Consider the following 17,309-nt stretch of genomic DNA (forward strand, 5'->3'; position numbering starts at 1 on the left):
ATTTTACAAAGATACAAGTCATAAATATTTTTGTAAGTGTTTATTAAGTTTAGAGACACGCCCTGATTTTAGTGAGTTGATCTTAGTAAATTCATTTTTTTTATATAAACAAAAAGTGAAATGATGAAACTAGTATTTTTTTTTTTTTTGAGTAACCAGGGAATCAACATTATAATAACTAATTTTAGCTAATATTATACCATATTATCAAATAAACCTAATATAAATTTTACTAAAAATGAGTTTTTGTTAAATTTGGATTTTAGATAATTTTTAAATTGAGTTTTGAATTTTTTTTAAAAGAATTTTAAAATTTTTTTTCTTATTTTAAATTTTGACTGTAATATTGGGTGTAAAATATTGGTTCTTAAAACTTTCTTTCTTTTTTTATTTGATTAATGTTTAATTATAGCATTAATATATGATTTGGATGAGTTTGTATTACCTTAGTTTTATCATATTTTCTCCTCTCCTTTTGATTTGAAGAACATAGTATGCATCTAAGCCAACTTTAGGGATGGGACCAACATTTTTATGAAAACTTGTTATGTATTATACATTTATATATATATATATATATATATAGAGTTTACGTTCAAGAGGGGGAAGAGACAGTGTCCAAAAAAAAAAAAACAGAAGGGGAAAAATGTTCAATCAATAATAACATCAAATACATCAAGATCAACATCAACAGTATCACAGATTTCAGGTCCTAGAATGGCAAAGTTCCTTCTTTGCAATACACTTACCCACACGTAAGGAAAACCAACATCTTCATGTGCAAGGAACTATGCAAGAGTACGAATTCAACCATGCATAAAGGACAAAGAAAATGTTCTATTATTAGGCATGAAAAAATAGAAACATTATTGATATATAACCTTTCATATTACTTCATTCTATCATCTTCAACTTTTGAAAGAAGTGGTTTCATGATATGATATTAGAATTTTATCTTTGAAAAGACCTACGCAAAAATCAAACAAACTCAAAAGATACTCTTACTTGAGAAAGTATATTGAGATATAATAACTATTTATTTATGTTTTTTTTATACAACTTAAATTTTTAGGAGAAGTAACATTATGACAAATATTTTCTTAAAATATTAATACGATACAACATAAATAAGAATTACAGTTTCTATAATCTCATTAATTGTTATTTGTTATTTATTTTTATATCTGTTATGTCAAAACTAGAGATTGAATCTTCTTATTATTCACTACCCGTGAATATTGCGTTGAACTTGTGAGAAAAAAGGGATGTATTAGTGTTAAATTTTGTGACTGTTTATATATCTCCCGTGATCGTATAGTTTGCCGTGCTGCATTGAAAGGGAATTGACTCAAACCGTTTTAACTGAAAAGTAAAAAAAAAAAAGGGGGGAGGGGAGGGAGAATTTTTTATTTTTAATATTGAAGTGATAGTGGTGTTTTTCTTAAATGTGGATTGTTGGGGTGTTATACTTAAATGTGGGATCGTTTAACTAGAGAAGCAGAAATCGGACCGACCGATTTGTGAGAGATACACAAATCGGTGCCAGGAATTTGTGTTAAAAAAAAAATTAAAAAATTTTAAGTACAGAAATCGGTGCCAGGAATTTATGTACTTCCACAGTTTTGAAAAACACCAAAAATTACCATGTTAAAGTATATCACCACTTTTACTTCCATAACAAAAAAATTAGCCGGGGAGGGATTAAGTGATTTAGAATTTAATGCTTGCTGAATATCTTTTTGTTACTTAGGTCTATACTCATGTATTTTAATTTCTTTATTTTTTTTCTTCGTTTGTTTTTAAGAAAATCTTCGGTAATCCACGCTCTTATGGCATAGCCATCAAGTTACTAGGATTAGAAAAATAAAATTCAATCACATAAAAAATTCAAATACAGATATTAGAGTTCTAAAATCACTATATATAATCATTTTTATTCCATCTTCCCACACTATCATATGATATCTAATAGTCCTAGCTATGGCATGAGCCATTATTCCATTGCAATGTCTAGGAATGACAAGTGAGTAGTGAGGTTACACTTTTTGTTTATTATCCATTGTTATCACATTTTAAGGCCTTTTTTGTACATTTAGATATATTAATTCAAAGAATATGTTACGTATACACAAAAATAAGTCACTAAAAACAGTCATTCGTATAAAATATATGTTGAAATATAAATATACATTAAAAATAAATTAAACCACACATATATTTATATACAAATATGTTAGTGACTGATTTTAGTAATTAATTTTAGTGTACGAATAGTATTTTTGTTAATTCAATGATGTATATATACGAAAACTAATCCTAAACAGATAAAGTAATAAATAAAAGTAAAAGCTAAAACTAACAAGTACATTTTATAACTTGCATTAATTAGATATGTATATATGGGGGCAAAGAGAAAAGGTAGAAGAAGGATCGGAGCAGGGGAAATAAATATGAACAGGAGGGTGAGCTACTTCCTAAAAGTGAAAAGAGACATATTAAGGCAAGAAACTTGTGTTTCTTTGTATTGTGCCCCCCTTATGCCTAAAGAAACCTTTATTATTTTATAGGAAGCACGGTGAAGAAATCTCAACAAGCACAAAAAAGAGAAGCCCCTAAGGCCTAAACCATAATTTTAGTGGTCCTTCTTCTAAAGCATGTTATCAAAAGAGAGATAAAGTATAGCCATATTGATGTCAAAACTATGCCTTTGAACTTGCCCCATATGATCGTAATTGACAAGCTTATGAGAAACAACAACACTCCAATAATGCACCGGAACGTTTTGTAACTCTCCAATAATTGATGATCTTTGTTGTTGGGATTAACGTGCTTGGATGTGTCCTTTGATTTTGATACAGGGGAGCACAATTCAAGAGCCTTCTTCGTTTTGGTGTCCGTAGAACTACTTGGTGATGAACTTGATGATGAGTAAACCGGAAAGCATCCCTTTGATGATCCAAAATGATTTTTGTGTTGAGCCCTTTTGTTCTGCAAGGATATATATATATATAATATCAATTATTCAAGATAAACTGCATTTTTTTTTATTGTTAAGAATAGTAGGAATGAAAATTATCTAAGGAGCTTAGACTAACCAATAGTGTTTCAAAGAGCAGCACAGCTTTAATCACCTTAGCAAGCTTTCGTTTTGGAGGGTTTGACTGAGTAACATTAATCCAATCCTCTTCATGCTTCTCTGAAATGGCGGGGACACACGAAAAACGACGACTAGACGAGCGATCGACGACGGTGGTTTTAGGCTCTAGCATGGAATCAATGTCCACAACGGGGCGGATACAGGTAAAGAACTTGTTCTTTGAGCCTTTCTTCTTCATGTTTATTTATTGTTGTGCAAGACAAGCTTAGAAGCTAAGAGAGTATAATGGAGATGACAAGGGTTACATACAAGAGTTAGAAATGGAGTTATATATAATTAAAAAGGGGGAGGAATTGAAGGACGAAAAGAAAGAGGAAGAGGTACGGTTTTGTATTTAATGTGAGGCATTTTGTGGAGATGAAAACTGTGAGAAGGCCTGCAAATTATGTCTCATTTGGTGAAGTGAACAAAAAGTACAAACACTTGAGACTAAGCACTCTTATAAGGTTGGCAATTGGCATGCATGTGTGACTTTAATGAAATATATAAATATAGAAATATGCAGAGATATTTAATTTGATAACACTGAGATAAAGATTAAAAAAAAAAAGAAGACGCCGATGATGATATTATATCTCTATTTATCTTATGATATCTGTGTATCAAAGTCTACTAATTAGTTTCAAACTTTGTGAGTGTGGGTTAAAACTTAAAAGTGTAGTGGGGGCAAAGGGAAAAAGAAAAAAAGGCAATGCAACTTTGGGGCCACCCGTGATGGATAAATACACCATTTTAAAAGATTAAGTGTAAATAATAAAGGATGAACCTATCTAACTCTCAGAGGGGAGGTACCTGAAGTTAATGCAAGGTGTGCATAAAGCTAAGGTATATATGGATAAGAGATTTATTTCCCGTAATACTAGAAAAACAAAAAAACTAATTTAAATTGATTTATTGTAAGATACATTAAAAAAATAAAAAATAATAAATTTTAGTAGTTTTTTAGTTAATAATTTTTTGTTACCAAATATTTTTATTTTTAAATAATTTTATTAACAAAATATATCCCTCTAAACAGAAATGGACAAATTGAAATAACTGAAATTAAGAGTTATTAGAACTAGTATTTTTATTATTACGGAAATATAAATTTTTTAAAATTACGGTCCATTTTTATTCTGACAGTATAGATTATGCATGTGGCACAAAAGATTTATAAAATTAAATTACTTTTACAAAAAAATTCGTAGATTGACAAAAATTTATGGCTAAGAAGATCAAAGTATCTGTAGATAAAAAATCAAATAATAAGATTTTTAGTTATTATTTTTATATAAAAAGTCTAATTTTTTATTAATAATTAATTTTAACATTCGCTATCTAAAATTTAAAACAATTTAACGTGTATACTTTTATATTTAATTAGGTGTTAACTGTTAAGTTTGTTATACAAATAGAAATAATTAATTTTTATACTTGCTATTTAAAAATAATATTTTTTTTCTTTATCTATAACAATATATAATGGCAATACATAGATTTGGTGTCCAAGATTTCTTTCTAGTATTATCCTTTCTAATTAACTTCTCCACTTAATGTCAGTTATTCATATCTGAAAAAACTCTCATTACTCCACATAACTTTCACTTGTTATCTTTCACCTCTTACCCATTTTTCTCTTCGGATTTCATCTCTTATTAATATTATTGAATACATTAATAGATTTTAAAAATACATTAATCTCATGCCAATATTAGATTTGCTTTTAAACATTCAGATACTAATAATAATAATAATAATAATAATAATAATAATAATAATAATAATAATAATAATAATAATAAAATTGGTCTAAATCCAAGTAATAGATAGAACGGTGATAATGTTAGTGTATAAATTATCATTTTTTAAAAGCTTTAATTCATACTTAATAAACTTTCAATTATTTCTAATATACTATGTTACATATATCTATAATACAGTGTATTATGATTGTTATAATAATAATAATAATAATAATAATAATAATAATAATAATAATAATAAAATTGGTCTAAATCTAAGTAATAGATAGAATGGTGATAATATTAGTGTATAAATGATCATTTTTTAAAAACTTTAATTCATACTTAATAAACTTTCAATTATTTCTAATATACTATATTACATATATCTATAATACAGTGTATTATGATTGTTAATTGTTCACTTAAAAAATTTACACTATTAATTTAATATTTTAATTTTTTTTATTATGGTACTATTTTAATGTACTCTAAATTTTTATTATGTATTTATAATTTTGATAAAAGTCATTCTTAAAAGAAATATTAATCTTATTTTTTAATTTTTTTTGTCCAACCAATATTAAATCATTTATATTAAAAGATTTACATAATTCAAAAAATATTATTTATATATTAAAAATTTATTTTTAAATATTCAAGTATTAGAATTGGTCCAAATAATATACTGAATGATGATAACATTGGTTAATTGTGTATATATATTCCATTAGTTTGTTAATTTTATTTTTTAAATTATTTTTTATTATGGTACTAACTATTTTAATGTACTCTAATTTTTTAAAAAGAATCATTCTCAAAAGAAATATTAATTTTATCTCTTAATTTTTTTAGCTCTGACAATATTAAATAATTTATATTAAAATATTTAAATAATTCCAAAATTATTATTTATACTATAATAAAATAACAATATACAAAAAAAATATGAGAGTTTGATGTTCAATTCTTTTTTTCTATTTAGTAAGTTCTGCTTAGCAGTTATTATATAAAATATTTATTTAAAAATATTGATAATTTTTTATTTAATTTATACGGTAAATAATAACGTTTTATGTAATTTTATTTTGTTTAATATCTAATAAATTTAGATTCGGATTTTCTTTTATTCTTTTCCAATTGAAATAGTCCAATTGCATGATTGACAATTTTGATTTCTATCATAATAACTATTTTTTTCTACTATTTTCTATTTAGTATTTTTTTATTTTTGTCATAATAACTATTTTTTTATTCTAATAATAATTGTTCCATATAAAGAAATGCATTCTAAATTGGAAATAGAAGTAAGAAAAATTGAAAAAAAAAATGAAACAAATTAATAGGTATATTAATAGAGTAAAAAAATTGAAGAAGAATTTACATATGATTTTTTTATAACTGTTATTGAAATAGAGATGAAAATGATATAGAGAAGATGAGTTGTTGTTCTCGAAGTGGTTTCTTTATGTAATGTAACGAAGAAGTTCTATCATAAAAGATAATATTAAAACTTAAATTTGGACACTAAAATTTTGAAGTGAGTTATGCTCTGTAAACTATGTGAAATCACTCTCCTTACAATAGTAGTTGTGGTATTAAATATTTATTTATTTATTTTTAAAAATCTAATTTTTTCTATGTGAAATCACTCTCCTTACAATAGTAGTTGTGGTATTAAATATTTATTTATTTATTTTTAAAAATCTAATTTTTTTAATTCTAAAAGTATTGGTATTTTTTATTTAATTTATAGTGTTAATAATATTTTATTTTTTTTATTTAATACCTAATAAATTTAGATTCGATTTTTTTTTTCAAAAAGTTGGATTGAAATAGTGCTATTGTACCATTGACAATTTTAATTTTTGTCATAATAACTATTTTTTTCTACTATAAGGTTACATGTTAAATATTTTAATTTAATTTATATTGTAAATAGTAATATTTTATTTCATTGGTTACCCGATAAATTAAAAGAGATATAAGAGTTTGATATTCAATTATTTTTTTTCATTTTACTCCTATCTTTATAATCCCAAAATAACCGATACAGTTATCATTATTTCTATCATCATAAGAGCAGTCCAAAATAACCCATATGTAGTTATCATTATTTCTACTATCATAAGAACAGTTTGTTCGTATTATCTCATATATATTGTTTCGTACTCTTTTATTATATTATTATAGTTATTTATTTTTCATTTTATTATCACTCTTTTCTTATTTTTTTTCTATTTATATTGATATGGACGTTTATTATAAAAATAAAATTTTCAAAACCAATAAAAGGTAAAAGTAAATCTTAGTTGGGATGTATTATTATTTAATGCTAAAGTAATATACAAAATACTATTAAGATATATTGTGATACATATATACAATAAATTATAGAAAAAAACACTGTTAGCAGAACTGGACCGGATCGGTCGGTTCGACCGAAAAACTGGTGAATCGGATCCTATACCGGTTCGGTCCGATGATTGGACCGCACAAGGTTAAGAACCGGTACGAACTGGTCAAACCTGCAAAGAACCGGTAAAAATCGGTCAAATTCGGTAGCAACCGGTTCGACCGAACCGAAACAATTTAAAATTTCCTCAAAATGAATCAGCACCCCCACCCCTCCAGAAAATAAAAGGTAGCTACTTCCACCAGGCTAGCTTGTCTATTACTAATATATATGCAAATTAAAATACATATTAATATCATTCATTAAATAATTTACTTTTACTTAATTTATTTTAATTTTAATTATAAGTTCACTCATTTCTAAATTAATTATATTTTTATTTAACAGTAATTATAAACTCACTTATTATTTTTTTCATAATTATATAATATCTATTAATATTATTTTTCAATAAATACTTGTAGTATATAATAGTATAATAGATATAAATTAATTAATAAATTATTAAAATTCGAAAATAATACTTATTTTAATATAAAAATAAAATAAAAATATTTATAATAGAGTAAAATTAACAAAATACTTATTGTTTCTGTTCCATATTGTTTAGAATAGCTAGATATTTTTAAAATATTAGTAAAAATATGTATTTTAAATTTTTAATTCTAATTTTTTTTACTATATTTTGTTTTTTATTTACATAGGACCGGGTTAACTGGTTCAACCAGTGATCCACCGATTGAACCAATAACCCAGTGACCCAGTAGCCTGACCAGTTCAATCATCGGTTCGGTTCCGACAACTATGGGAAAAAGGATTCTAACCGGTATAGAGCACTGTTAGCAAAACCGGACCGGACCGGCCGGTTCAACCAGAAAACCGGACCCTAAGTCGGTTTGGTCCGATGATCTGATCGGATAAGGTAATGAACCGGTGCGAACCGGTAAGACCGAACCGCTTCAGTTTCAAGATTTTTCCAAAATGTTAAAGCCTGGGTTCAAACCCCCCTCCTCAAGGAAAAACATGATACTCACAACCACCAGGCTGTTGAACTTGTTATTAATATATATGCAAATTAATATATATATATATAAATATCTTTCAGCAAATAATTTACTTTTATTTAATTTTAGTTATAAATTCATTCATTCTTAAATTAATTATATTTTTATTTAACAATAATTATAAACTCATTTATTTTTTTATAATTATATAATTATATTAATATTATTTTTCAATAAATACTTGTAGTATATAATAGTATAATAGATATAAACTAATTAATAAATTATTAAAATTCAAAAATAATAGTTATCTTAATATAAAAAAATAAAAATATTTATGATAGAGTAAAATTAACAAAATACTTATTGTTCCTGTTTCATATTGTTTTAGAATAGCTAGATATTTTTAAAATGTTAGTGACAATAAGTATTTTAAATTTTAATTTTAAATTTTTGACTATATTTTATTTTTATTCACATAGGACCAGGTCAATCGGTTCAACCAGTGATCTACCGATTGAACCAATGACTCAGTGACCCAGTGACCTGACCGGTTCGATCACCGGTTCGGTTCTGACAACTATGGTATAGAGTATATGAAAGGATGATCAATTCATTGTATCAATGAGATCAATAAACAATAAATTAAGTATTACTATATTAACGATCGTAACAATTGTATTGATGATACATATTTTTATTTTAATATTAATAATTAAACGTGATATTAAATCAGGTTCGTCCGGTCAAAATTTATTCTATTGGTTAGAGAGATACAGTTAAAGCAAATAAAACTCATCAGGAAGATAATAAAAAGAGAAAATTGGATCAAAGGAATAAAATGTAATAAAATAAAATTTTATTATATAATAATAATACTATCTATTTAGACGTATATATTAATTATGTTAAAAATTTAACTTTTTTTTCAGCCATAAACTCAGAAGAGCACAACTAGCTCATTTTGGTGACAAACAATAATATAAATTCCTAATAAATAAGATGTAATGTTATTTAATTTATATTTTGTCATACATAAACTAAGACTAATGTCATTTTTTTTGTCTTTTAAAAAAATTCAGTACAAAACAAGATATCTCAATTCTACGGATTTTAATTGAATTAATTGAATTCGTTCCTATAATAAGGAATCAATTTAATTGAATAATCTTAAATCATTTATATAATTATTTTTATGGTAAAAAATGTGACAAATTTTTAAGACTCAAGAAATTATTAATAAGGAGATGTATGATGAATTACGAATTTTTTTCAGATACACAATTTTTATATTCTCCTATTTTGTCTATTAATTATTCTTATAGTTTGATATTCAAAAACAAAAAAACAAGCATTTTCATTTCTTTTGTTTTTTCACTATTGATAGGAAAATAAAGCCTCTTCATATCCAAATTCATATTTTGGCCTACCACTTAAAAAAAATGAAGACAAAATATAAATATCTATGACATTTAAAAAAAATTATCTTTTGTAAATAACTAACATGTATTTTGATTTATATATACTCTTTTTGAATCAGGATAATATTATTATTATTATTATTTTAACTATATTTTTTCTGATAATATATATATATCTCTTTATTTGGTGCTTTTATAATTTAACATTTTAAAAGTTTTTTATAGTAATTTTAAGGTAAAAAAATATGATATAAATAAGGTCACGTCAATATTAAAATAATGACAAAAATATTTATCTAATAAATTTAAAAAATAAATAATATATTAACAAAAAAATAATTTTTTAAAAAACAATAGAAAAGCGGCTGAACAGGCACGTCGTGCCTGTTGAGCCGCTAGTATATATAAACATGTTTTTCTTTGTCTAATTTCTCTATTATTTTCACAAATTATTTTTTGAGATTCTTTAATTTTTGTTTTTTTCTTCTGTTCAATACACATCAATTACTTTGATTCTGCCTATTCTTTTAGTTCTTCATTTGATTTGTTTTTATTAAGATAATAAGATTACAATTTTTTTTTCTAAGGTTATTATTCTTGATTTGTTGAAGAAGATAAAAGGCTTAGTCTTTGATAGAATTATTATAATTTTTAAAGTATTTTTTTTTATTTTTACAAATAAATTAATTTTTTTTGTGTGCTCTTTTTTTACATATTCTTCTTTGATTCATTTCTGAAAAAAAATTGAGATATGGACAAATAAAAATCTTGGTATATATATATATATATATATATATATATATATATATAATTAATTAATTATTTTCTTTGTTTCATATAATAATTATTAATCAATTCTTAATGGAGAATTTTTTACAAGTCTGCAACTACTTGAACATTTTTAAATATGTTAAAGAAAAGATGCTAACCAACCAATATAAATTTAATAAAAAATATTATTTGTAGTTTGAGCAATATTCTAGATTTATCTTAATTAAAAAATTTTTGTCAGAATATTTAAAAGCCAATATATATATTTTGCAGTTTAGAAGTTATTATTAAAAGACATCAGGTTCTTGTGCTCCAATTGATGATTCTAGAAAGAGAGAGAGAGTTTGTTCTCAGTTGTATTGAAGTGTGAATGATACAGTTACAACCGACAGATTAGAGAGACATTATTATTAATAGAGTTGTTATTCTAACTTACTCTAACAAATTTAACCTAAAGCTGACTCAGCACTATAACTAACTTACTGATGCAATACATAACTAACTACTCTTCTTCATTTATACTATTATGCCCCCCTTAAACTCAAAGGTGAAAGAAGCTCAACTTTGAGTTTGTTGCGAAAAGCTAGAAACTTAGCAGACGGGACAACTTTGGTCAAGACATTCGCCAATTTAGTAGTACCAGGAATATGATGAACTTGGAGCACACCCTTGATGACAAAATCTCTAACAAAATGGAAATCAAGCTAAAGTGCTTGGACTTTGAATGAAGAATGGGATTTGTAGCTAGCAAAGCTGCACTCATATTATCACAGTAGATCTTAGGGACGCTTGGCAACAAGACCCGAAGCTCTGCCAACAGATTCCTTTAGCCAGATGAGTTCGACAACAGCTAAGACAAGGGATCGATACTCAGCCTCGGTACTAAAACGGGCCACCAGGGACTGCTTCTTCGAAGTCCAAGAGATGAAATTATTGCCAAGAAACACACACATACCACTGGTGGATTTGCGATCATCTGGATCACTTCCCCAATCGGAATCACTGTAAGCAGTGAGAGACAAAGGACCAGCTTTTTGCAAGTGCAAACCATAGTCAGTAATGCCCCCTAAATACCTCAAAATGTGTTTGACCGCTCACCAATGCTCCTTAGTTGGGGCGTGCATGAATTGGCAAACCTTATTGACACAGTAAGCAATCTCAAGCCGTGTCACTGTGAGATATTGCAAGATGTCCACAACAGTTCTATACAAGGAGGGATCATCAAAGGATGGACTGTTAGTGGCCGAAAGTTTGAGGGTAGATGGAACTGGAGTGGCACATGACTTGCAATCAGCCATCCCTACTTTGACAAGCACATCCTGGACATATTTCCCTTGATTAAGGAAGATGCACCCTTCAGCCGAGCGAGTGACCTGAATTCCAAGAAAATAATGCAAGGCTCCCATATGATTCAAGAAAAATTGAGAGTCAAGTTGACTAATGACACTATTAATTTTGGACTGTGAACTACCAATGATGATAATGTCATCAACATATATCAAGATAAAAATGGTAGAGGTAGGGAAGAAATGAGTCAACAAAGAGGAATCAGATCGGGTAGGAGAGAAACCAAGTGCCTGCAACACCCCCATAAGCTTAGTGTACCAGGCTCGAGGAGCCTGCTTGAGACCATAGAACGCCTTAGTCAACTTGCACACCATGGAGCTATCACCCTGCTCATACCCTTTTGGCTGCTACATATAGACATCTTCAAACAAGTCACCATGGAGAAATGCATTATTCACATCTAACTGTCGAATTGGCCAGGACCATGAGAGAGCAAGTGAAAGAACCAACCGGATCATAGTTTGGCTTTACTATTGGACTAAACGTCTCCTTATAGTCCACACCAGGACGCTGATGAAAGCCCTGGGCAATGAGCCAGGCTTTGTACTTGTCAAGAGAACCATCAGGTTTGTACTTAACCCAAAACACCCATTTTGAGCCAATGGCTTCTCTATCCGCAGGCAACGGCATCAACTGCCAAGTATTATTCCTGATCAATGCATCATACTCAAAATTCATGGTTGCTCTCCAATTAGGATCTGCAAGAGCTTATTTGGTTGTACGGGAATCTAAAGAAACCTGAAGTGCCCGAGGTTTATAGATGACTGCCTTTCCTCGGGTAATCATGGGATGAGCATTCTGAACAGACGGAGAGGGATTAGAAGGGAAAATAATATCAATATCTAAGGTTGGGATAGGAATGGGAATTCAGAGGGAGCAGCAAGGGTTGATGAGCAGTCTGAAATAGAAGGTATACTGAGCAAGAAGGAGGACTGGGAGTGAAGGGTAGGCGAGGGGGATGATGCAAGTGGTAGAGGTTGAGGTCGAGGTGGGATGGTTGGAACCAGTGGAATAGAGGGTGTAGGCGCAGGGAGAGAGTCCGAATCAGAACCAGATGAAGAGACACAATCAAGGTACTTGGAACTAGAAAAGGGAAACTTGGTTTCATCAAAGATTACATCTCGAGTCACGATCACTCTCTCTGAGGCAAGAAGGCATTTATAACCTTTTTGTGAAGTGCCATAGCCAATGAACACAGCTGGGGTAGACCTGAAGTCCAATTTGTACCAATTGTAGGGCCTTAAATGTGGATAGCACAAGGAACCAAAGATCCTGAGATGATCATAGGCAGGATGCCTGCCAAATAAAACTTTAGTAGGTGACTTGTTGCTCAAAATAGGTGTTGGCAGGGCATTAATAAGCTGAACAGCAGTGGTGAAGGCATCACCCCAGAATCTTAGCGGCATGGAGGCTGTGGCAAGCAAGGTTAAGCCCATTTTCACCACATGGCGATGCTTTCGCTCCGCAGAACCGTTCTGTTGGTGAATGTGCGGGCAGGTGAACCTGTGAGTGATACCTTTTTCTTGCAGCTGTTTAGACAAACTCACATACTCAAGTGCATTATCACTTTGAAAACTCTTCAATTTGGTATTTAACTGCAATTCCATCATATGTTGAAAATGTGCAAAAACTGATTTAAGCTGAGGTCTAGTTTTGATTAGGTAAATCCAAGTGTATTTGGAAAAGGCATCAATGAAATTAACAAAGTAAACATGACCATTATCATCAGGTGAGGGAGCCGGTCCCCAAATATCGGAATACACAAGTTCAAGAGGCTTGGTGTACACTGAATTTGAGCGATCAAATGGCATTTGATGTGACTTGCCAAGACAACAAGCATGACAGACAGATTTATTTGAAATAGAAAAAAAAGAATTTATAATCTTTAAAGATATGAGACAAGACACTATTAGATGGATGACCGAGTCTAGTATGCCATAGGGCAACCTTATCGTCAGGCATGACACTTGAATGAAGGGCTGTAGGTGCATTAGGTGAAGCCAAAGAGAAATTGAGAAATTCGTAGAGTCCCCGATCAACAATGCCTCTGAGGACAACTTCTTTAAAATCCTGTGATTTAACACAGCAACCAGAGTCATGGAACTCAAAAAAGACCTTGTTATCACAACAAAATTTGTAAACACTTAGCAAATTCTTGGTTATATCTACCACATGCAGCGACTTGTGAACAATCAAAGATTTAGAGCTCAAATCAGAATTTACAATAGCATTTCCAACAAGATTAATGTGCAAACATGTGCTGTTTCCAACAACCACCTCCTCTGATCCTTCGTACGTTGCTTTGTTCATCAGATTTTTCTCGTTTGAAGTCATATGATGAGTGGCACCGGAGTCCGGGTACTAATTCTGATCATGTAGTGTTGCTAGCGTGGCTAGAACATGGCTCAGATGTCCCGAAGGATTTTCTTGCTGAGGACGAAAAGTTCTTGCACCTGAACCTAAAGCTTCATAGTTATCATACCTATGCCAGCAATCCACGGCACTGTGACCTGGTTTGTTGCATAATTAACATTGTAGTCTTGAGCCTGTTTGGAACACACCAGAATTATATCTGCCTTCATAGCCACCATACTTGTTCCTGCCGCTATCATAGTGTCCGTGACTATTTTCTCTCATGAAATTTCTTCCAAATCAACCTCCTCTTCCTTTGAAGTGTCCTTGGTGTCCTTCGTTAAAGTTGCCATGATTATTGTAGTGCGCCAAATTTGCTTGCACAAACTGATCAGGCCTTCGAAATCCTTCTAGAAAATTCTCATGCGCTAAAAGCAGCACTTCAAGTTCTCCAATCGAAATGCTCGTTGGACGCGCCAGAACTGCAGTTATTAGAGGATGATATTCCCCTGTTAAGCCATGCAAAATAGTCGTAACATAAATGCTCTCAGTGACAATTTCACCTACTGAGATTAAGGCATCAACCGTTCTTTTTATGGCCAAGAGATATTCATTTGCTGAGTTACCAATTTTTTTTTAACTAAGTTTGCTTTTCAAGTGCATTACCTTTGCTTTGATTTGAGATGCAAAATATTTCTCCAACCTTTTCCAGATCTGAAACGTGAAGGTACAACCAACCATCTTTGTAGTGAAGGACTTCGTCATCAAGGTCAAGAGCCATGACTTTAACAGTGCATCTTGCTTCTTCCATTGTTGAAACTCTGGATTCACTTCTATCGTCACTACTCCCGCAACAGTGAGGAATTTCGTTGGAATTTCTTCACCGGTGATGTATTTGAGAAGATCATTGCCTTCAATTGTGGCTTCAGCTTGATCTCTCCACTGCAAAAGAATTTCTTTATTAAACTTCATCGAAATCGGATTCAGTGTTGGTGATACGGAAGTCATGGTTTTAGATCGTTGCTCTGATACCATAAAAGGTATCAGGCTCTTGTGCTCCAATTGATGATTCTAGAGAGAGAGAGAGAGAGAGAGAGAGAGAGAGAGAGAGAGAGAGTTTGTTCTCAGTTGTATTGAAGTGTGAATGATGCAGTTACAACCAACAGATTAGAGAGACATTGTTATTTATAGAGTTGTTATTCTAATTGACTCTAACAAACTCCAATAACAGCCTAACGCTGACTCAACATTATAACTAACTTACTGATGCAATACATAACTAACTACTCTTCTTCACTTAAACTACCAATTATAACTTCTTTATTTGAGTTTAGATCATAGGTTTTCATTCTATGACAATGTGTTTGACTTGGTTTATGCTGTGAATTCTTTGCATGTTGGTGGTGAACCAAAGAAGTTAGAATTTTTAATGTTTAACATTTAACATTGATCGCATTTTGTTTTCAGAAAATTTGTTTTGATTAGACAACTTTTATTGTATATATTGATTTCTCTGGAACGAAAGAAAAGAGGAGTTGTTCCTGAGATGATTCTTATATTTGAGCCTTTAAGATTTTGAAATTAATGAATGGTTTGAATTGAGTACAAATAAATAATTTGAGATACCATTTTAAATATATTATTATCGGAAATGCTAGGGGGATAATGATTTTGTTGAACAATATGAACAACCACCAATCAAATAAAAACACATTACACCTCTAAATTAACCCTCTAAATTTTAATATTAAAACAACCATCCGTACACTAATAAAATGAACACCAATATATCTATTGTTTACATTATTTAATATTTTTATTGTTTACCTATATTTTTCCTATTATTATAGTGTCTACATCACAATCTATATCATACCGTCAATGTGACAGTTAATAGTCTAATATCACTAACATTAGTTAATAAAAAAGTTAACAGAAATTTATATTTTACAATTTAAAAAATTTATTTAGTTATTTTAAAAAATTAAGAACATAACTAAAGCGCATTAAAAATTTCAGAAATTATTTTGGCCATTACCTCTATTAATAACCAGCACTGTCGAGAAAAGATGCTAAATTTTGTTCCCTTGTTATTACCATCACTTGCAAGTGTTTAATTTTCACGTCTGAATTTTACGATCCTGTTTTAGTCTTAATTAGGCGATGAAAACACGAACTCACTCTTCGTTTCCCTTCTATATTCATGAACCTTTTTTAATTCATTATCCTAATCACGCATATCTTAAGCTATTCAAGTGAGCTTTGGGGAACGCTCTTCTTTTTATTATTTCTTAGAATATTTAACAATGTTATCTTCGTGTTTATTCTTTGAGTCGTTGACTTTTCTTTGAATACATTTTTTATATAGAAAAGTCTAGAGGCAAGTAATTTTTGTATTTTGTGGCCAGCACTTAATCATCAAAGAAAAAGTGAATGATCTCTCAGCATTGAATGTAATCTCACACCATTGAATACACTATTGATGACCAATTAATGATTATAAAATATAAAAATTACTGGCCTCCTAACACTCCTCTTTTTATATTTGTAGGTCATTATATGGTTTCAAATGCATGCTTAACATTATTAATAATACGTTCAAAGCTTACTACTAGTTATTAGACGAGTTAATACTTAAGATGATCTCTAAAATTCGATTTCGATTTAGTTTAGTCTTCTAATTTTTAATTAACTTAAATTATATTCTAAAATTTTAAGGCATGACTCAAATTAATTTTTTCATTTATTTGTATCATTAAAGAAATGACGTACGATTAAACGATGTCATTTTACTGTTTGCACCTACACGACGACGTCGTTTTACTTCTTTCCCTTTTTTCTTTTTTCTCCTCACTATCTAAACCTCTCATTACTCTATTACTATCACTTTCAATCATATCTTCCCAATTTCACTACCCTCATTGCCATCACCACCACTACCCTCCTCCTCTCCTCCCCCTCCCCTCATCTCATCACATCATTTAAATTTAGCTTTAATAATTAATTATGTTTTGTTATTATTAAATCTGAATGAATGTATATATCGAAATCATTTTTTCCATCCAAATTCACATAACCAAATAAGTGAGATCATTAGAAGCAATGACCAATAAATAA

At 29.5% G+C, this 17,309-nt stretch overlaps 1 protein-coding gene and 1 long non-coding RNA gene across 2 annotated transcripts; both read right to left on the minus strand.

Annotated features, from left to right (window-relative positions):
* Positions 1-2,350: 2,350 nt before the first annotated feature.
* LOC112772000 (uncharacterized) lies at positions 2,351-3,709 on the minus strand. The gene is made up of 2 exons (XR_011876129.1): positions 3,096-3,709; positions 2,351-2,988 (listed from the first exon to the last, which is right to left on the minus strand). It is a non-coding gene; the product is annotated as an uncharacterized lncRNA (long non-coding RNA).
* A 7,563-nt stretch (positions 3,710-11,272) lies between these two features.
* Positions 11,273-12,518, minus strand: LOC112769530 (uncharacterized mitochondrial protein AtMg00810-like). The gene is made up of 3 exons (XM_025814039.1): positions 12,291-12,518; positions 11,592-12,187; positions 11,273-11,495 (listed from the first exon to the last, which is right to left on the minus strand). The coding sequence occupies exons 1-3, from the start codon at positions 12,516-12,518 to the stop codon at positions 11,273-11,275; spliced, it is 1,047 nt and encodes a 348-aa protein (XP_025669824.1).
* Between the last annotated feature and the right edge of the window lie 4,791 nt (positions 12,519-17,309).

This window comes from Arachis hypogaea, chromosome 18 (assembly GCF_003086295.3).
Source record: "Arachis hypogaea cultivar Tifrunner chromosome 18, arahy.Tifrunner.gnm2.J5K5, whole genome shotgun sequence".
Lineage (NCBI taxonomy): Eukaryota > Viridiplantae > Streptophyta > Magnoliopsida > Fabales > Fabaceae > Arachis > Arachis hypogaea.